Source organism: Scyliorhinus canicula, chromosome 1 (assembly GCF_902713615.1).
Source record: "Scyliorhinus canicula chromosome 1, sScyCan1.1, whole genome shotgun sequence".
Lineage (NCBI taxonomy): Eukaryota > Metazoa > Chordata > Chondrichthyes > Carcharhiniformes > Scyliorhinidae > Scyliorhinus > Scyliorhinus canicula.
The window spans coordinates 41974836-41996214 of record NC_052146.1 but is presented as its reverse complement, the minus strand read 5'-3'; the positions used below and the strand labels follow the sequence as shown (position 1 = coordinate 41996214).

At 41.6% G+C, this 21379-nt stretch overlaps 2 protein-coding genes across 13 annotated transcripts in view; one reads left to right on the top strand and one right to left on the bottom strand.

Moving 5' to 3' along the window:
• setd1ba (SET domain containing 1B, histone lysine methyltransferase a) overlaps window positions 1-7280 on the bottom strand; it is a 202779-nt gene extending 195499 nt beyond the window's left edge. The window contains exons 1-6 of one of the 3 annotated variants that reach the window (XM_038789604.1): window positions 7157-7280; window positions 4911-5029; window positions 4549-4691; window positions 4236-4334; window positions 3776-4046; window positions 3162-3283 (exon numbers count right to left, since the gene is read on the bottom strand). In XM_038789604.1, coding sequence (XP_038645532.1) covers window positions 3162-3283; window positions 3776-4046; window positions 4236-4334; window positions 4549-4691; window positions 4911-4983 — 708 coding nt within the window. In that variant the 5' untranslated portion in view covers window positions 4984-5029; window positions 7157-7280. Of the gene's footprint in view, window positions 1-3161; window positions 3284-3775; window positions 4047-4235; window positions 4335-4548; window positions 4692-4910; window positions 5030-5405; window positions 5641-7156 lie in introns of those variants that run through there. The other 2 variants (XM_038789594.1, XM_038789584.1) reach the window with 2 other exon arrangements.
• rhof (ras homolog family member F) overlaps window positions 5733-21379 on the top strand; it is an 85324-nt gene continuing 69677 nt past the window's right edge. The window contains exons 1-3 of one of the 10 annotated variants that reach the window (XM_038789626.1): window positions 5733-5940; window positions 12438-12482; window positions 18257-18400. In XM_038789626.1, coding sequence (XP_038645554.1) covers window positions 5920-5940; window positions 12438-12482; window positions 18257-18400 — 210 coding nt within the window. In that variant the 5' untranslated portion in view covers window positions 5733-5919. The other 9 variants (XR_005459775.1, XM_038789616.1, XM_038789636.1 and 6 more) reach the window with 9 other exon arrangements.

Below are 21379 nucleotides of genomic sequence, written 5' to 3'. Positions count from 1 at the left end.
CTACTTGCCATGGAACCGCTGCAGTCCATGTGATGTAGGTACACCCACAGTGCTTTTAGGAAAGTGTTCCAGGATTTTGACTCAGCAGCTCCAGGGAATGAGCAGTGATAATACAGGTAGTTCCAAGTCAAGGTGGTATGGGTCTTGGAGGGAAACTTGCAGGTCACGAAGTTCCCTGCTTCTGCTGCCCTTGTCCTTCTAGGTGGTAGAGATAATGGGTTTGGATCATGCTGTTGTAGCTTCAGCAATGTAGGAACAACTATGGTACTAGAAATTCACACTGATTACGAATCTCAAATTCAGATTGCAATTTAGTAATTAGAAATACACAATATAAATATAAATATATATATATATATATATATATATATTATATATAATATATTTATTTGGGAGCGGTTGCTTTATAGATGTGTTCGTAATGAAAGCATGGCTGGAACAGAGCTCTCCTTAAAGGGGCAGTATCACATTTTAAGGACTGCAATTTAAAAATCTCCATGCATGTTGATTGAATCTCTGTCACTATCTCAAGTTTTTCTTAAAGGCTGTTTAAATATTCTATTAATTGGTGCTCTTGCATATTCATAGGCTAAGACAAACATTTCCGTTTTAACTTATACATTATGAGGTTTTTGGTCTAAAATCTCCAAGTATTATTTGAATAATATCACACTTGTATTCTGTTGTTATCTGCACAATATGTCCTATGTTTTTCCAGAAGGTTAGTTAACGATCCTAACCATACGATTGTGGAGAAGCATCACAAGTTCATCAAAATAGATTACTGGTTTTACCAAAGAAAAGTAGAACTAATAATTTATAGGCAAATCATTCTCAATGACACTCTAATATGCAGTTTACCTAACACTGGCAAGGTACTAGCAGTAAGCAATCTGCTTGTCTAGAGTTAGTGGGCAACTGAACAGGATTATTATAAAAAAAGGAACAAAACAAAATTTTAACATTTAATGAAGATGAGATGTGTTACTCTAGAATAGTTAAAATGAGACAATTTATTTTGGCCACATACTTTACTGATCTGGCTTTTAAAAAATTTCAACAAACATTCACTGGAATATTTTTATCATTACTTGTACTCAAATACTGATAATACTTTTTTAAAAAACATTTTGCCTGCACAGGTAAAATACATCTATATCCTAATAAGTAGTATACTGACCCGTGTGTGAATTTACACATTGAACATTTAAAGATTTCTTTTAACAAGATTGTTACCAATATTCAACTGTACATTACTGTACAAGGGAAATTAACAGTGCTTGCCTCAGTTGTCCTTAAAAGCAGTTTTCAACAGCAAACTGCTCGAAGATGAGAAACTTATATAGTTAATTTTAAATGGTTCATGAAATCGGAATTAAAGCTGCTTGATTGAATTAAACTGGATGCACAAAGGTGACAAAATGCATAATGAAATGAAGTAGCAAACTTACATAGCACACACTGACTGAATTTCTATGATTTTATTCCAAACACCTTGTCGCACCTTTTCATGTTTCTTCCCCTTTCTTTTCTGCTTTCCTAAAGGCCAGCACTCGGACTGAGGTGAAGATCTATCATTTCCATCCGTTCAACGGTATCAGTATGTACACATGCATGAGACAGACCATGATTATTGGTAGTTTATTAAACTATGGTTATTATAACCAACCTACTCTTTTTGTCACGTGATATCCAGATATACATCCAATAAGGGGGTGACATTTGACAGCAATCAGGAGTGGCTCTTCCTCCACTTCCCAGCCCTGGGAGTCAATCGTAACACCCCGAGAGCCAATCTGTCTGACGTCAGTAAACTCAACAAATATTACAGTTCAAACCTGGGAGCTTTTTGGTCTGCACACCTCAATTAAACCAGGTGTTTATTTAAATCCACAATATTGAAACAAGAACACCATGCACCTATCGTTTGGATGTTACAGGATTGTAACTTTGAATGGATCATTCTGAAATCAATAGAAGGCACAAACACAAGATATTTTATATTTTCACACTAAATAACTTCACCACTTTAGCTATACTGGGATCATAAGGAACCTTGGAAAAAGACTGAATTGGAATCACTGACGCTTTAGTCATATGTCCCACATCAAAACCTCAAATTGCCTGTGCTTTATTCACAGCTATAACCGCCAATGAAGAGCTGAAAATATCGTCAACAATTTCCTCAAGCTACAACATTTCAAATTAATTAAAACGCAACCTAAATGTTACTGTGGCAGAGTGGTGAGTGAACTCATTGCTGGACTAACATGGAGCAGACATGGAGTGAGAGAGACAGGGTGGCAGCCAGGAGACCCCACAGCAGATTTCCATTAACTGTGCAGTTTTGACATTTTTTTAAAATCAGAGAGTGACAGTGAATCTCTGTCCAACCAGGAGACAACCTTATGACAAGGCAAAAATTGGGCTATCAAGGAAGCAATTACCACTGTATCCAAACAGCTTTACAGAATGACTAAGATTGGATAATTGTCTCAATTTAATTGACTGTGGAACAATAGGTATTTTCATGGCAATTTCGATACAATTTAATAATCAGAGGCTGGAGGTGCAATTTACCAAGGCATTATATAAGGTCCACAAAAGGTGTGGACACTGAGATGGGTGATTTCTCTAACACATCAATGCAACAGCCTACTGGGAATAAGAAACAAAATCACCTTATGGTAAAAAGCTACTGGAGCCTGTTGCTTCAGGATGTTTACATTTGATTTTATTTACAATTGGCAAGATTTTTTGCAACTGACAAGAATCTGGCAATTGTCCACTTTTAAGAGATTACGGAAATCATTTCCAGGGCCTGGATATCTAAATTATTTCAGAACCAGCATCCTAAATTGTATAGCTCTTTTAAAATGTAAATGTAAAATGCAAGTAGTCATATTCCGATATCCTGCAACATCTCCCTTTGCCTGTTGTTAATCTGCTGTCCCGCTTTAAAGATCTCGACAGCCGCGCAACCTCTGCTAAGCAGCTTTTTAAACTGCAAACTCGGCGTGTGCGGAGATTCAGTCAGGAGGTCGAATTGCCCACCGGTATTCAAAAGGAAGGGGAAAAGAGTAAATGAAACACATTTGCTCATTGTACTACTTGTCAATCGAGTGCTACAATATCTTTAAATGCAACAAAACCGTCCATACCTGCCCAAATTCGCTGTTTATTATGGGAGAGGCGTCCAAAAAAGCATCGGTACCGACAGGAAGAGTCTGAGGCGTAAAGTAACCACTGACCAGGAGCTCGTAGTACCTCATCCGATGTTCACCTACAGAATGACAGGAGGATGATGACTGCGGAGCTCAACAGTAGAAACCCAGCCTTAACATTCCACAGGCCTCCACAATAACTGGCCGATTGGACACAAGCGCAATCCCCAGTCTGGAATCAACATATTGATCAGAACTACACGTGATTGTGGAATCTTTTTTTTAAAAACAACGCGACTTTGGAAACTTGGGCTGAAAGGTACCAACGCGAATCCCAAAGCTCTCGGCCACTCATTAGCACCCAACACCGGCATTCTCAACACACACAGGTCGAGAGGATTTTTACAAAACGACAGCAGTCCCTCTGCCTGTTTCCTAGCAACATTAAACAAGCTACATTTGTACACGTGACTCAGAAACGGTGTTAGAATGAGTCAATATTACATATTTACACGACAGTCCTTCGGGATGAAACGAGCATAGCTTTAAATCCTAAAAGGGATACACAGTCGGAGTGAACCCAATTGATCAAATAAATAACTTTATTGCACCTTTGGTATCCAGTTCCACATGGATGATGTTTCCCATGACAGAAGTGTTGTGGAGGTGCTGGACTGTGTCCTTGGCTCCTTTCACTGTGGCGAACACCACTTTCGCGATTCCTAGATGCTTCTTGTTCTTGGGGTTATAAAGAATCTCCACCTCTTCCACCTCGCCATACTTCTTGCACATGTCCAACAGAAAGCCCTCTCGTATGTTATCGTTCAGCTTTGCAAACGTTACCTGCTTGGGAGGTACGGGTCCCACGTAATGCTCGTCGATCTGTTGGCACCAGGAGCACATTCAAACAAACTTAACTGGCTATCTCTAATCAACAAATATCATTTTGGACACTTCAATACTTATTTACGTTTTGGAGATACCAGGTAAATGTTAGAGTAACACACTGCTGCTGTCAAGCATTGCTCAGGAGTTAGAGTGGGGGAAAGTATTCTGACGTTTCTTCTGTACCTTAAATTTTGGAACAGGTAAATCCAATTCTTTGCTTTTGGTCCACATGCGTCCAAGTCGAGGATCTCTGACGGTATCAACCGGTGGAACACCGGAATTCTGCAATGAAAACGCCTGATGTTGTTATTTATTTTTAAAGGTGCAAAGAATGTTCAGCAAACTGCCGAGCGTGTTACCCGTGCAACTGGACTGTCAGCTTTAGCAGGAACCACAATGTAACTTCATTCGCTTACAACATTGTAACAATGGCAGCATCCTGTGAAAAAGACAACAGACGTGGAATTAATGGCTACACTGCCAAAATATCACTCACATGTTGGCCATCGTAGCGGTAGAGTTTGTGCTGTCCTTTCTTCAACGCCGGGTCAATAATCAACTTATAACTTCGCCAATGGTGACTTTTTCTCTCTGCTGAACTCCCTCCTGCGTGGCTGTGCTCCATCCCATTGATCAAACCTGCAAATGGGGAAAGCACAGGGAGATTTTAAGCCAAGCTGACAAATGCCTCAGCACTTGAATTTTTTTCAGCCCTGTATCTCTCTCTCTCCTCCACGAAGAGCTTGCACATTCAATGGGGGGGGGGGGGGGGGGGGGGGGGGGGGGAATGTTGAGCTCGCTGGACTATTAGGAGAAAAAGAGAGGGGGGGTGAGAGAGAAGGGGGGGAAAACACTCACTTGAACTCTGTTTCTTGCCATGATCTTCGTGCTGCTTCGGTCTCTCCCCGGGTTTCAGCTCCTTGAACGACATTGTCGTCGATTTTTGTGCGGATTTTTTTGAGAGCGAACGGCGTGATCTGGAAAACAATTACATTTCGCTGATTAGATTACATTGTGCGGCTGCTGCCTCCTTTTTTTTTTGCAAGCCAACACATATTGTGTGCCTCTTGCTCAGTGTATGTATCCCACAATCCACCCGCCCAGCCTGTGCGGGGCCACCAGCTAGTCCTCCATTCCCTCCGCCACATTCAAGCCTTTTCACACAGCCCGACCCGGCCGAGCGCCCCAGCGGCGCTGGAGTCCTTCAACACCCCTCCTGGCTCGGGCCGGAGCCGCAAGTGCTGGCGGTCTGGGTTTTTTTTTTGTTTTAAATTTATTTCCTCCTCCTTCCTCCCTTCCCTCTCTCTCTCACTCACTCCTCGGTGGATGTCTGCCGCCTTCGGCTTCACTTACAGCAAAATATTTGAATCAGGGCTGGGAATCCATGTTAGGTTTACGCAACGTGAAACTGTGTCTCCAAACAAGACGGGTATAGGGTGGTTCAAGTTTGAGGAGTCCAATTGAGCATTAACTTCCATTTCGCCATTGCTGCTTCCCCGCTGATTGTTTGTGTGTGTGTGTTTTTTTTTTAACCCCCCCTCCCCCAATAGCTGGGGGGGTTTTCTCCCGGTCTGTCACACTCGTTAACCTCCCAGTGCTCAGAATGGTTGGCCGATTTTTTTGGGGGGGCTTGTTTAGGGGTGGTTGGTAACGGCAGCCAATCGGAGAGGGGATTGCATGAGGCTTGTGTGTTTTTTTTTCTCTCCGAGCTGAAGTGAAAGGTCCTTGAGAGGAGAGGCTCAGACTGGGCTTTGTGTGTGTATGTACTGCAGCGGCGAGCGAGCAAGCAAGCAGCAACAACAGGAGCAAGAGCAAGGACGGCTCTCCTCCCTCTCTCCTTTCCTCTTCCCTCTCCTTTTGTTACCAAATGGAAAGATCTCTCTTCACAGTGGGTTCTCTTATGTTTTTTTTAAACATATTAAAAATGGATCTGATTTAGATTCTTTTGACCACATTGGAAGAATTGATGAAGACTTTGGATACACTGATCTCCAATTGCTGAAGCCTGAAGATTATTTTATTTTTTTGGGGGGTATTTTATATTTCGGAATGAATCTTGGGGTCGAAACTAGGTCACGGCACACCCACGCTGTCTGCAGTTACATTGATTATGAAGAAAATGAAGCAAAAATGAATGTTTCTTTCTCTCCCTCCCTTCCCCATGTGTTCTTTCATGCAACTTCTGAAGGCGGATTTTAAAATACAAATGGATTGTTTGGTAGCAGTATTTTTAAATTTGAATATGTATTCGTCTGAATCTTTTTTAGGTTTTTTTTTGCATTTCAGAAGTATGAACGCCAAAATCACAAATAGATGATTTTTACTCTTCCAAGTATTTGCCTTTATAATTTATCTGAACTCGTTAAGACTTCCAAATTTTACACAAAGGGTAGAGGGTTTGCTAATTTTACTGTAGTAGTTGGGCGTTGTCCTTGATAGTGTTAATTCCTGTCAGAATTGTTTATTTAAATTAATGTGTTCGAACCCTTCAATCGAATCGCTCATTACAGTGATTCTGAAACTGAAGATAATTGAGGAGTCTATTAAAAGCAATGTCCTGAATTTTCAGTTTTTGACGTCGCTTTTCATTTACAAGCTGAGTAATTACATAGGTTTCACTTCAGAATGAAACATCCTGAATATTCTGGTTTGAATCGGAACTGTTTTGCTTTGTGATGGGATCTGCAAGAGGAAGTCGCCAAACTTCATATTTTAAAGTGGGCCTTATTTTTTTTCCCCACCAAATTAAAATTGATTCCCTACCCAGGGCTGTCCTTGTTTTCTTCCCCCCATCAAATTAAAATTGATTCCCTACCCAGGACTGTCCTTGTATTCTTATATGGCATACAAGCTGTTTCAGTTTGCAGATGTATTTTTAGAAAAATTATCTGAGCTTCGTCTCAAAATATATCTCTGGCAGGTAATGTGCCGACAACAGCCGTAAGTGACAATTTTAAACCTGGATTATTCTGTCAACCGAATCCGGCTAAGTACCGTGTTTGGAGCATTCCTATTGTGGAAAATACACATTTTCAATAGTTTAAAATACATTTGGAGTTTTTAATTACTCCCGTTGAATTATTCTTCACTGTAAACAGTATTACCTTTTTAATTTGCATTACGTTCCTCGTTCTATGCACTTCGTTTTGTTTACAAGGTAGGTGGATTTAATTCACGTTATAAAATTGCGGGGAGCGTTCAAGAGCCTGGCGTACCAAGTGTTTGTGTAAATTTTTAAAATCTATTTTAATTTCTGTAAGCTCGTTCGTTAGTGACTTTGCAATAAGTAGACCATAAGAACTGAATTCAGTGTAAAATTAGGGCTGAACCTATTTTTGAAATGGACGACATTCTTCCTGAAGGGAATGTGCGTTGTTTTGTTTGCCATTTGACAGAGCTGCAAGTCAGGGCATGCGGATGTAAGTAAACGATTACTCGTATCCCTCTCATTGCTATATATTTACTGCTTGTTGTTCGAGTTGTGGGCGGTTATGGACTCCTGAAATAGTTTCGGATTACTCAAATGGCTCTAAGGCGCAGGGTGTTTTTGCAGAGAGAGAGATACTGTACAAGGACATTTGTGCTCAAACAAAATGGAGCTGGTGACTGGGATCATTGAGACGTTAGAGCGAATACGAAGAGAACAAGCTGCTGAATAACTGTAGGCCGCAGTCATGATGCCATTAGTGAAACGTGTTTCTTTCAGAAAGACGGTCGCCATCAGTGAAAGTGAACGCTTGCTCCCAAAAATATTCAGCCAGTGTTTTCCAAAAACTGGGCCATTGTTGCAGTTGTTGTTTCGAGGAGAGGTGAATTTTTTTTTTTGCTGGAATGGTTGTATCACGAGCGGAACTGACTCATCGAAATTGCTGTTTTTCACCGTGTGAAGGGGACTGAAACGAGGCCATTGTTTGTCAGTTTGGCCCCAGTGTAATCGCTCGGGCAGCTGAATCAATCGGGACGGCAAATTTCCACTGCTCCGCCTCCAGCAACACCATCCAAAGTTCATTACTGAGCCAACATTGTCTGGCCGAGTGTCCCAAAAGCTAAAGTACATCCTGATGCGCATTGTGTAATTGTCAAGTGACTCTCTCTTGCCCAGTCAATTCCAGGAGGCAGTTAGAGGAGTTTAAGCAGTTGGCTGAAATAGGGGTTACCAATGTGAACCCAGGAATTCTGATAGATTAATGCACTTCCCAGGACCCTGACACTCTGCCCACTCGAACAAGATAGTCCCTGGTGTTACAAACGCTTCGTATCTGGATCTCTTCATACCAAATTAGTTTTTTTTTTAGAGCGGATGATTAGTTTGCACCCCTTTTTTTTAGTTCCTCCTCGCCCCACGCAATGGACACAGGCCAAGAATCCATCCAGAGACTCGGGCAGTTATTCACATGTGATTAGGCAGTGAGTGTTGATAGGTTAGCCAAGGCTAATTATTTTCTCACCAAATACCCACAAATTTGGTCTTCAGTTTCCGGCATTGGATGATAATCAAGATCAGTTGTTTCATCTCCCTTCGTGAAACCACTGTTTGAAATTGTTAGGATAACTCCAAAGATCATTTGGCAGGAGTCACATTGACAATTTCCTGAGTTCTGCATTTTTTGGGGAAACAAAATCGAGGTGACACTTGTTTCTCTCTCCCCCCCCCCCCCCCCCCCCCCAGTCTTGGGTACGTTGGAGGCAACGAGGTAGGAAACTGAAATTAAGCGAAAGAGAAGCCGAGGGTGGAGAGTGTGAAACAGAAATACAGAAGAAAGAGTGAAAGTGAACTATAGTCTGAGAAACTGAAGTGTGCCTGCATGTGTTTGTGAGAGACAGAAAGAGGTGAAAGGAGATGTTTTCACAGATTCGAGAAACTGAAATGTGCCTGCATGTGTTTGTGAGAGACAGAAAGAGGTGAAAGGAGATGTTTTCACAGATTCGAGCACTGCCAATATCTGTTCTTAGTGGATCTTGGCAAATCGATTTTGGTTGGCCAAGCCCCCAAATGGATTTGAGCACCAAATGAGATAGTTGCGTTTAAATGTATTTGTCAAGATTGAAAATCGGCTACAGCCAATGTCGCAACCTGTGGACAGAGCATTGTGTCCTTGCGGAATGCATTTGAGTGGACCTCCAGATAGTGTTGCTTCCACCGTTGTGTTTGTGCTAGATTTTTTTTTACTCTGCTTCATCCCCATCCCAGGGATGCTGAGATCAATTTACTCAGTATTATGATACAAATGTCATTATGGTTACACAGTCAGCAATGTATAACTTGTTCCGTAGACCAATGAATGAAGGGCACTAGCAGTCATGTATGTTTTATTCCCAATGTCAACTGTTGTGTCTTCTGTGATGAGTCTTGTGTTACCATGAACTTTCAAAGTATATGGCATCAGATTTCATACCAGATTCTGCAGTCGTTGGTTACATTTTCCAAGGTTTCATAGATCAATTTTCTATCACTGAAATGTATAAATAAACATTGTTGTTGAAATGCTTCCCCTAGTGTAGTCTTCTTTTACTAATTATTTGGCAGTGAATACAGCTTTAGAAAGCTGACATGCAGACAGCATGGTCAGCTCATGTGGGCTGTACAACCATTACTTTAATGTTACGATGGCAACGTCAGTGTTTACGTAGCCTTGTGAGGTATTTTTAATTAGATCATATATATGCAGAATATTTCCAACTGCTTCAAATGCTCATGGCAAGGAGTGCATGTTTTGCAGACTGGAGAGGGTGCAGTCACTATAAATGCTACATGCTTGAAGCTGTTCTTCAATTTCAGTGTGTTGGTTTTAAAAATAATGATGCATGTTCCACATTGGCCTTTTTGATGTGGCTGTTAATTTCTTTATCTAAATGTAGTTTGAAATTGAGCACACTGCTCAGATATATACATATATCGCAGTAATATTCCACAATATTTAGCTGTCCTTTATTATCTTGGATCCATTGCAGATTTTATTTGGGTGCATAACTATGTTGGTTTTAAGTTGATGACCTAACACAGAACACCCAACAAACTGCTAATATACTTTAGATCCTCTTCCTAACAGGTTAGTGTTGCACAGTCAATCATCACAAAATGTTCACAAATGACATGACCTTAACCTTTAGCTTCTATCTACTGCAGTTGCAAATGGTGATAGCTGTTGGGATTGTATGTACATGTCCCTATTACAACTTGCGATGTCATCCTGCAAAAAAAGGGTTGAGATCATTTTCAATCCTGCTTCACACTTGTTTATGCATCCATTATGCCCCTGTCTGTGTGGAGTTTGGACATTCTCCCTGTGTTTGCGTGGGTCTCACCCCCCACAACCCAAAGATGTGCAGAGTAGATAATTGACCACGCTAAATTGCCCCTTAATTGGGGGGAAAAAGGGCAGCACGGTGGCCTAGTGGTTGGCACAACTGCCTCACGGCGCTGAGGTCCCAGGTTCGATCCCGGCTCTGGGTCACTGTCCATGTGGAGTTTGCACATTCTCCCCGTGTCTGCGTGGGTTTCGCCCCCACAACCCAAAAATGTGCAGAGTAGGTGGATTGGCCATGCTAAATTGCCCCTTAATTGGAAAAAATAATTGGGTAATCTAAATTTATTTTTTTTTAAATTGGGGGGAAAAAATAATTGGGTATTTTGAATTTTGAAAACTATTATTTATCATTATGTACGGTGGTTTGTCTGACTGAATAATCCATAATCCCCCTCCTCTTGAAAGTGGCCAGTCCTTGCTCAGGTATAATTCTATGGGAACATATAGGCTCTGGTAACTTCTACTGGTGGCCGTTTGTCCAGTGTGAAACTTGACTATAATTATCAGGAGATGTTCAACAATAGTCATTGTCTCGTCTGAACAGGAGTCTGATGCTGTTCTTACTCAATGGGAACCGGTGTAGAATTCCAGCTGGAAAGAGAGTAGGAATTCCCTCTTGCCTGACTTTTGAGGCAATTGTCGGCCTCTACTACAGGCCTAGTTCAGATCAACTGGCTAAGCAAAACCAATGATTAGACATGGGAACATCTTGGTCTCTTAAGCTTTTCACTAGAGTAATCTAATCTTGCCATTGAATAGCTATCTTTTAATTCAATTTAGCTTTTGGAAAAAGCAAAACTTCCTACTTGAATTTGAACAGCAAGTTTATACCATTTTCCCAAGAGGAGCTTCAGACCTGTTTGCACAAAAATCACCATAACATTGCAATATAAAGTGACTTTTTTACTGACTTAATTGAACAATTATTAATAACCTCTGGTTCATTAACTTTTCTTGAAAAATAATTAAAATTTGAACTATCTTTTTGAAGTGAGAAATACCATCAACTGCATTAGAAAATGTTAATGCTAAACAAAATGCTTGATTGAACCATTGCAATTTTTATACGAAGAATGATGTTATAGAATCCCTACCGTGCAGAAGCAGGCCATTCAGACTATCGAACCTGCACTGTCTCTTCAGGAGAACACCCTACCTGGTCCCAAACCTCCTCCCTACCCCCGTAACCCCACTAACCTTTGGACACTTGGGGCAATTTAACATGGCCAATCCAAGATTAGGTTGGATTCTGGGAATTGGGTTGGGGCATAGGCCTAGGTAGGACGCTGTTTTAGAGGGTTAGTGCAGACTCGATGGGCTGAATGGCATGATCCACCTGACCTGCACATCTTTGGACTGTGGGAGGAAACCAGACCACCTGGAGGAAACCCAGACATGGGGAGAAAGTGCAAACTCGACACACACAGTTGCCCAAGATCAGAATCGAACCGCTATCCCTGGCGTTGTGAGCAGCAGTGGTAACTATTGTGCCACCATGCTGCCCTTGATCTAGAAAAATGCCACGTATTTGTATATATTTTGTGATTGCTTTATTGACTGCATTAAGTAAAGGAGAAATACTTTCTCTGAATAGAATAATGTTGTGTCTTTTAAATAATGAGCTGTTGCTGCATAAATATATCTTGACATTTTTATATACAATTGGTTGGATTTTGCTTTGGAGGCCATCAAACTGTGTCTGTCATTAGCTTGTCCCTGCAGCTTTCAGCACTTGAGAAAAATTCTCACCATATTGCTGAAAATATGAACAGACAGTGACGCAACAAGGCAACCCAGAGCCTCTGGGATCTGAGTGAGCAAGGCAGTCAAACCATTTTCCTTATCCAATGCGATACAAGATTTGGAATTAAATGATGGAAGGATTAAGAAGTGTATGAATTCAATGTTAAATCAAACCATGCTTTTTTTATTGAGTTAGCTGTAGTAATGGTTGGAGTACTAAAATTGTCTAAAGTGCATGGACTAGAAAAAAGGAATACCTTCTATTCCCAGTCATAACCCAATGAAATATCATGTATTTACACAAAATAAAGCTCTGCGTTTTTGTTTTCCACAGTTCAATAGCCTGACTTTAAGCCCTTACATGAAGAATGCTACTTTGGTAAGTTACTAGCAGAATCTATGCAACCATGAAGCTAATTATCAACAAGCAGAATAATGGAGGAAATAAACAGATTCAAACAGAGAAGAGGTTAATAATTAGTTGTAGAACATAGAACAGTACAGCACAGAACAGGCCCTTCGGCCCTCAATGTTGCGCCGAGCCATGATCACCCTACTCAAACCCACGTATCCACCCTATACCCGTAACCCAACAACTCCCCCCTAACCTTACTTTTTCTAGGACACTACGGGCAATTTAGCATGGCCAATCCACCTAACCCGCAACTTTTTAAAAAACCAAGTGATCAGTAAGACATATAAATAAACAAGTACGGTGTAATTGAATTAGGCAAGTGAAGATAATTCTGAGATTTAATCCAAGATATATTTCATTTGGTGCATTCTGCTATAAATTTGGCAAAAGTATAATTCTTATGATGGGAATCTAAAAATAATCAAATTCACCATCTTTAAATGGGAACTGAATTAAGTCTGCATGTCCTGGTCCAATTGTCCTCCACTTTACCTGAACACTACACTTGTTCTTCATTACCTAAATGCAATGCCATTGGATATAAACTGTTACGTTTAATTTGTTTAGGCTTCCAATATGGTACAATTCCGACAGTGGGATATGACTTTGATATTCAAATTTATTTTTGGATAGTCTTTTAAAGTAGTTTCAAGTTCTTCAGTACATAGCCAGGTCTGTTCCAATGATGCTTTGTTGGATTTTAAAGCTGAGAAGAACTAAGTGACCAGACCATGTCCAAAATTAAATGTTTTTTTAGATGGATGATGCTCCCCCCCCCCCCCAACATTATTTATAAAAATTAGGGAATTCTCAGATGGCCTCTACGAACATTGACTGCAGCGAATGGAACTTGGTACACCCTGGAGACTGTCACAGAAAATTGTAATCCAGGATTGTATAATGAAAATAAGCTTGCTGACATTGCACAACTCCTCCCTCCTGTGATTAAACTGGAAATATATATGCAGTAGCATGGGCCAAAGCTGAACACCACACCTCCAGTGCCTTTTCGAACACTGGTAATCAAACAAGTTTCTTTTTTAATTGCTAACCAAAGGGGCAATGAATATAAGGAAACAGAGTTAGAGTTTAAAATAGAGCTGTGGCTGAAGAACATTGGAAGAGTGAGTAGAAGAAGGCAAGTGATATGGGTCTGGATTTTGTGGTCAGATGCGAAGCAAGAGCACTTCCTCTGACCTTGAAGAAAACTGAACACAAAAGGTCTAGCACTCGCTGCAGCAGAGATGTCTTCTTTCCTGGTGGCAGTTCAAATCTGATGCCAAGCAAGGGGATGTCTTGGTCTGTAGCAGCAGTGAAGCCAGAAAGCAGGTAGGTGACCAAAAGGTCTGCAGCAGCAGTGAAGCCAGAAAGCAGGTAGGTGACCAAACCAATCAAGCAGCAAGTCAGGAAAATCCTTCATTTTAATTCATATTTTCAGATGGCAAAAAAAAATATGGCTGCATTAAGGTGGAAGCTATAATAAAAATAAAGACTTAAATTAAAAAAATATGTTCTAAATTATGTGACCATGGTGGGGAAATTACTTCACAAATATGAAATTAGCTTTTCAGGGAAGGGTGTTTTGAAATAATTATGAAGTTAGTGCACCCAGTTACACCAGATTCAACAGGATTTGAAGCGTCCCAAGGTACATCACAGGAGCATTCAAAAACAAAATTTGACACTGATCCACACAAGGAGACGTTAGGTCAAATGGCCAAAAATTTGATCAAAGATGTGGGTTTTAAGGGTTGTCTTAAAGGAGGAGTGGTGAAGGGAGGGATTTCCTGGGTTTAGGCCTTTGACAGCTGAAGGATCAGCCTCCATTGGGGGAGTGATTGAACCAAGGGCTGCTGAGGAACTGAGTGCACACTTGGGGGTTTGGTGAGGAGGGGGAAGGAGGTGTTCCTTTCCTTTTGCTTTTTCACCCTATAGAAATTGGTCCTTATTGTACTACAGGAAAAGAAGCTCGATCTTTGGAAAGTATCTGGTAAGTGGTTACGGTCTGATCCACTCCCAAGGTTTAAAATAGTACAGGAATTTGTGACAAGATAAAATCCACACAAGAAAAGAAAATGACAGATTATTAAGTAATTAATTAATTAACACAAGGATGGCAAGACAGGTAATGTGTCATGGCTGCATCATGTGGCAGTTCTTGGATAGCAGTTTGATCTAGGGCAAATCCATCTGCAGTAAGTGTCTGTGGCTTGAGAAGTTTTGGCTCAGAACTATTGATCTGGAGGCTGAGCAGCAGACACTGACATATCGGGGTTGGTTAAAGTTAAGAGAACAGAGACCAAGGCATTGTTCAAACAAATTCGAGGAAGAGTAAACAAAGTTTTCTGACTTAAAGAGATAATGGCAAAACCAGATTTAAAGTGGGGAAAGTAGATTTCCGAGGTCAATCAAAAGTTTGATGTCATTTTAATAGAGTATAGAGAAATACAGCACAGAACAGGCCCTTCGGCCCACGATGTTGCGCCGAACCTTTGTCCTAGGTTAATCATAGAATTTTGGACAATTTGTCATGGCCAATCCACCCAACCTGCACATCTTTGGACTGTGGGAGGAAACCGGAGTACCCGGAGGAAACCCACGCAGTCACGGGGAGGATGTGCAGACTCCACACAGACAGTGACCCAAGTCGAAATCGAACTTGGGACCCTGGAGCTGTGAAGCAATTGTGCTATCCACAATGCTACCGTGCTGCCCTTAAGAAGTTAACCTACACTCCCTTATTCTACCCTAATCCAAGTACCTATCCAATAGCCGCTTGAAGGTCCATAAATTTTCCGACTCAACTACTACCACAGGCAGTGCATTCCATGCCCCCACTACTCTCTGGGTAAAGAACCTACCTCTGACATCCCCTCTATATCTTCCACCATTTATCTTAAATTTATGTCCCCTTGTAATGGTGTGTTCCACCCGGGGAAAAAGTCTCTGACTGTCTACTCTATCTATTCCCCTGATCATCTTATAAACCTCTATCAAGTCGCCCCTCATCCTTCTCCGTTCTAATGAGAAAAGGCCTAGCACCCTCAATCTTTCCTCGTATGACCTACTCTCCATTCCAGGCAACATCCTGGTAAATCTCCTTTGCACCTTTTCCAAAGCTTCCACATCCTTCCTAAAATGAGGTGACCAGAACTGCACACAGTACTCCAAATGTGGCCTGACCAAGGTTTTGTACAGCTGCATCATTACCTCACGGCTCTTAAATTCAATCCCTCTGCTAATGAACGCTAGCACACCATAGGCCTTCTTCACAGCTCTATCCACTTGAGTGGCAACTTTCAAAGAACAATGAACATAGACCCCAAGATCTCTCTGCTCCTCCACATTGCCAAGAACCCTACCATTAACCCTGTATTCCGCATTCAGATTTGTCCTTCCAAAATGGACAACCTCACACTTGTCAGGGTTAAACTCCATCTGCCACTTCTCAGCCCAGCTCTGCATTCTATCTATGTCTCTTTGAAGCCGACAACAGCCCTCCTCACTATCCACAACTCCACCAATCTTCGTATCATCTGCAAATTTACTGACCCACCCTTCAACTCCCTCATCCAAGTCGTTAATGAAAATCACAAACAGCAGAGGACCCAGAACTGATCCCTGCGGTACGCCACTGATAACTGGGCTCCAGGCTGAATATTTGCCATCCACCACAACTCTCTGTCTTCTATCGGTTAGCCAGTTTGTTATCCAACTGGCCAAATTTCCCACTATCCCATGCCTCCTTACTTTCTGCATAAGCCTACCATGGGGAACCTTATCAAATGCCTTACTAAAATCCATGTACACTACATCCACTGCTTTACCTTCATCCACATGCTTGGTCACCTCCTCAAAGAATTCAATAAGACTTGTAAGGCAAGACCTACCCCTCACAAATCCGTGCTGACTATTCCTAATCAAGCAATGCCTTTCCAGATGCTCAGAAATCCTATCCCTCAGTACCCTTTCCATTACTTTGCCTACCACCGAAGTAAGACTAACTGGCCTGTAATTCCCAGGGTTATCCCTATTCCCTTTTTTGAACAGGGGCACGACATTCGCCACTCTCCAATCCTCTGGTACCACCCCTGTTGACAGCGAGGACGAAAAGATCATTGCCAACGGCTCTGCAATTTCATTTCTTGCTTCCCATAGAATCCTTGGATATATCCCGTCAGGCCCGGGGGACTTGTCTATCCTCAAGTTTTTCAAAACGCGCAACACATCTTCCTTCCTGACAAGTATCTCCTCAAGCTTATCAGTCTGCTTCACGCTGTCCTCTCCAACAATATGGCCCCTCTCATTTGTAAATACTGAAGAAAAATACTTGTTCAAGACCTCTCCTATCTCTTCAGACTCAATACACAATCTCCCGCTACTGTCCTTAATCGGACCTACTCTCACTCTAGTCATTCTCATATTTCTCACGTATGTGTAAAAGGCCTTGGGGTTTTCCTTGATCCTACCCGCCAAAGATTTTTCATGCCCTCTCTTAGCTCTCCTAATCCCTTTCTTCAGTTCCCTCCTGGCTATCTTGTATCCCTCCAGCGCACTGTCTGAACCTTGTTTCTTCAGCCTTACATAAGTCTCCTTCTTCCTCTTAACAAGACATTCAACCTCTCTTGTCAACCATGGTTCCCTCACTCGACCATCTCTTCCCTGCCTGACAGGGACATACATATCAAAGACACGCAGTACCTGATCCTTGAACAAGTTCCACATTTCACTTGTGTCCTTCCCTGACAGCCTATGTTCCCAACTTCTGCACTTCAATTCTTGTCTGACAGCATTGTATTTACCCTTCCCCCAATTATAAACCTTGCCCTGTTGCTCGCACCTATCCCTCTCCATTACTAAAGTGAAAGTCACAGAATTGTGGTCACTACCTCCAAAATGCTCCCCCACTAACAAATCTATCACCTGCCCTGGTTCATTACCAAGTACTAAATCCAATATGGTCTCCCCTCTGGTCGGACAATCTACATACTGTGTTAGAAAAGCTTCCTGGACACACTGCACAAACACTACCCCATCCAAACTATTTGATCTAAAGAGTTTCCACTCAATGTTGGGAAGTTGAAGTCGCCCATGACTACTACCCTGTGACTTCTGCACCTTTCCAGAATCTGTTTCCCAATCTGTTCCTCCACATCTCTGCTGCTATTGGGGGAGCTGCTATTGCTGCTAGAGTCTGAGAATCAAGAGTTAAAGCAATTGTGAACAGTTTGTACAGCAGTCAAGACAAAGAAATTGTAAAAGGGGTGGTGTAAAATATGGATTCACTGTTTAAAGTGGGCGAAAGCTTTGATCGAATGAATCATTTGAAAACGTGGACTGGATTTCAGAATGCAAATCGCTAATAGTAAATTTTACTGTGAAAGAAGATTGTTAAAGTGTTTTTTTTGGGGGGGGTAGAGTTTGGAAACTCTCATGTGACATTCATCTGGGTGGATTCTGAGGAGAAATCCACAGTCAACATGGGTTCAGAGCCGGAGTGTGTATATTTGACCACAGACACTTGTGTGCGTAAAAGGAACTTTGTGTTAATGATATAATTGTAGGTTAAGATGTACTTTGCAATATGTTTTAATCTTAAAATCTGTGTTTGTTAAGATAAAGGGGGAGGGAGTAAAGGAGTATTGTGTAATCCAATTTTTCATGTTTTGATTTCAAAAAATTATTGTTGTTGAAACTAATTAGCAGTCCTGTGACTCTGTTCCTCCTTATTTACTTAGAGAAAAAAAAGTAAAAGTTGCGGTCTTTTGAGCCAGGGTTCCATCCTGGGATCTCCCTGTCCAGTTATAACATCAACTGGGATCGTAACACAAGACACCAAATTAAGAAGCAGAGCCCCAAATGTACAATTTGGCATAAAACAAGTAAGATTAGAGAAATTAATGTGTAGTTCAAAGACTAGTGAGTGACTTCTAGTTTGTGGAACAGTGGCACAAGTACTGGGGAAAGTGATGGCTGTACCGTTGGGACAGACTACATCCGAAATTTGTGGGACTGATGTTTAAGCGAGCCGCAAAACTAGAAAGTTGGAAATTAAACTAAAGTGCGAACGATCAAATTTGGTAATATATGGTAAACCTTATGAGAAATAATAAACAGATCATGACAGGATGGGACAGAGAGTACCAACCTGAGTGGCAGGTCGCTGCAGCATGGTGGTTAGCACTGCTGCCTCACAGTGCCAGAGGCCCAGGTACGATTCTGGCCTTGGGTGACTGTGTGGAGTTTTCACATTCTCCCCATACCTGTGAGGGTTTCCTTCGGGTGCTCTGTTCTTCTCCCACAGTTCAAAGATGTGCAGGTTAGATGGGGGTACGGGGATAGGCCTAGGTAGGGTGCTCTTGGTTGGGTCAGTGCAGGCTCGATGGCCTCCTTCCACGTTGTAGGGATTCTATGGAGAGTAAATCAGCAAATAAGGTTATACATTACAAAAATAATAAAGAACAAAACAAAAGGCTCTGTTTCTGAATGCATGCATCATTCGAGGAAAAACTGATGGCCATTACAGAGACATGTCTACAGAGTGACATAGATTTGGATCCAAATGTTTTTATTTATTTTTTAATTTAGAGTACCCAATTCATCTTTTCCACTTAAGGGGCAATTTAGCGTGGCCAATCCGCCTACCCTGCACATCTTTGGGTTGTGGGAGCAAAATTCATGCAAACATGGGGAGAATGTGCAAACTCCAAACGGACAGTGACCCAGAGCCTGGATCGAACCTGGGACCTCGGTGCCGTGAGGCAGCAGTGCTAACCACTGCGCCACCGTGCTGCCCTTGGAGCTGAATATTGAAGGGTACGTGACATTTAGGAAGGACAGGAAACTCTGAAAAGGTGGCTCCAGTTATTAATGATGGTAATAGCGCATTAGAAAGGAATAATGAAAGTTCAGGAAACCAGAATGTGAAAGCAGTTTGGGTTGAGTTGAGAACCAAGAAGGCGTTAATGGAAGTGGTGTACAGACCTCCTAATTGTAACTACATGGTAGGACAGAATATAAAGGAAGAGACAATAGGAGCTTGTCAGAAAGGTACAGCAATTATCATGGGGGATTTTAATCTATATTCTTATGAGCGGTCCCCAGGCGAACTGGTGAGGAGGGATGAAATGGCTCCCATTCTTGATTCATCCCCTTGGTTGGTCACTACAAATTTAAATTTGAAAAGATCCCTTTCCTCGTGGGTACCTTTTTACCAGTCCAAATGTATTTATGTTTTAAAAGGAGCCACTTTAATCAGGCTTTCTCGAGTGAAGTTATTTGTTTTAAAACACAAGTAGAAAATAATAAAAATGCAACACACACAGATTAGAAATGAGAAGTGGGTCCAAAAATTAAAGTTAAAAATTATTACTCTCAGGAGAGTTTCTATTGAGATGGTAATAAGCCCGCTTATCTCTGCAGGAGATTATGATTCAGTTTTTGCATCTCTTCCTTTCAAGTGTCTCGGGCTTAAAAAAGATGCAACATTCCATTCACTCTGGATTAGTTGATCAAGGGTAATCTACATCAGAATTTTCCAGCAAATGATTACTTTACAGTCTGAGAGTTATTGCTTGTATGTCGTTTTCTAAAAATCACACCAAGTTCCATATGTCAGTAAGTCATTCTGGGCTCTGATCCGTTTTCATGACAACATATTGACAGATGGGCAACGGTAGTGTAGATTGTCACGGCTAGGGCGCAGTCAATTCCAGCCCCACTTGACCTGGCCTCGCAACATGGATTGCATCAGATTTTATTTAACTCACCTGAGGCCCTTGGTTGAGCCCAATAAACTACAGTCACCAGGTTTGTAACTTTGCAACACCAGTAACCTTTTATTATGTACAATATTCAAACTAAACAAACAGAAAATGTAACTGGCTTTCACGTGTGAATTTAACCCACCTTCCTAACTCGCCCTACTTTCTATACACACAAACAACACAGAGGAAAAAGGGTGGTGGAGAGGAAAGAAATAATAAAAAGGATCTTTGATGACATCCAGTCAATGTCTTTCTGAGGTTCAGGCTGTCGTTTTGGTACTTCCTTCTAGGCTTGAGGTGGGTTTCTCTGGCAAGGTTGTCAAACTCTGCAGACTCTCCATCATTTATGTTCACAGCAAAGATTGCCAGGCGCTCACTGCTTTCAGAACAATAGAGCAGTTCTTTCACTTTTGTTTCTTTTTTTAATAAATTTAGTGTACCCAATTATTTTTTTCCAATTAAGGGGCAATTTAACGTGGCCAATCCACCTAACCTGCATATCTTTTGGGTTGTGGGGACGAAACCCACGCAGACACGGGGAGAATGTGCAAACTCCTCACAGACAGTGACCCAGGGCCGGGATTCGAACCCAGGTCCTCAGTGCCGTAGGCAGCAATGCTAACCACTGTGCCACCGTGCTGCCCCGGCAGTTCTTTCACTTGAGCAAGCAGAAGAGACAGCATTTCTTTCACTTCCAAGGTCTAAACACTTCTGTTAAGTTCTCTCAGAAAGCATCACACAGGAACCAATGATTGACTTTTGTCAGGCTGAACATTGTCTCTAGCAAACTCACCTGCTGCCAGTTAACCAATTGAACCAACTTCCTCCAAAACTGGTTCCCAAGATCCATCCGGTGACCAGCAGTTCGGCCTCTCCTCTCCAAAAACAAAACCTGGGAATACAGTGTCCTGACAGGCAGGCTACTTCGACTTTGAGTCTTTGGCTTAAAGGGACATCTCAATAATGGTTCCGCAGTGCAAAATAATAAAAGAACATTAAAGAAATGGAAACAAAGGAAATAAACAGAAAGGACTCTTGCATGATAAGGAGTTCAAATAATGTATTTGGGATAGTTTGTTGGAACAGCACATTCTG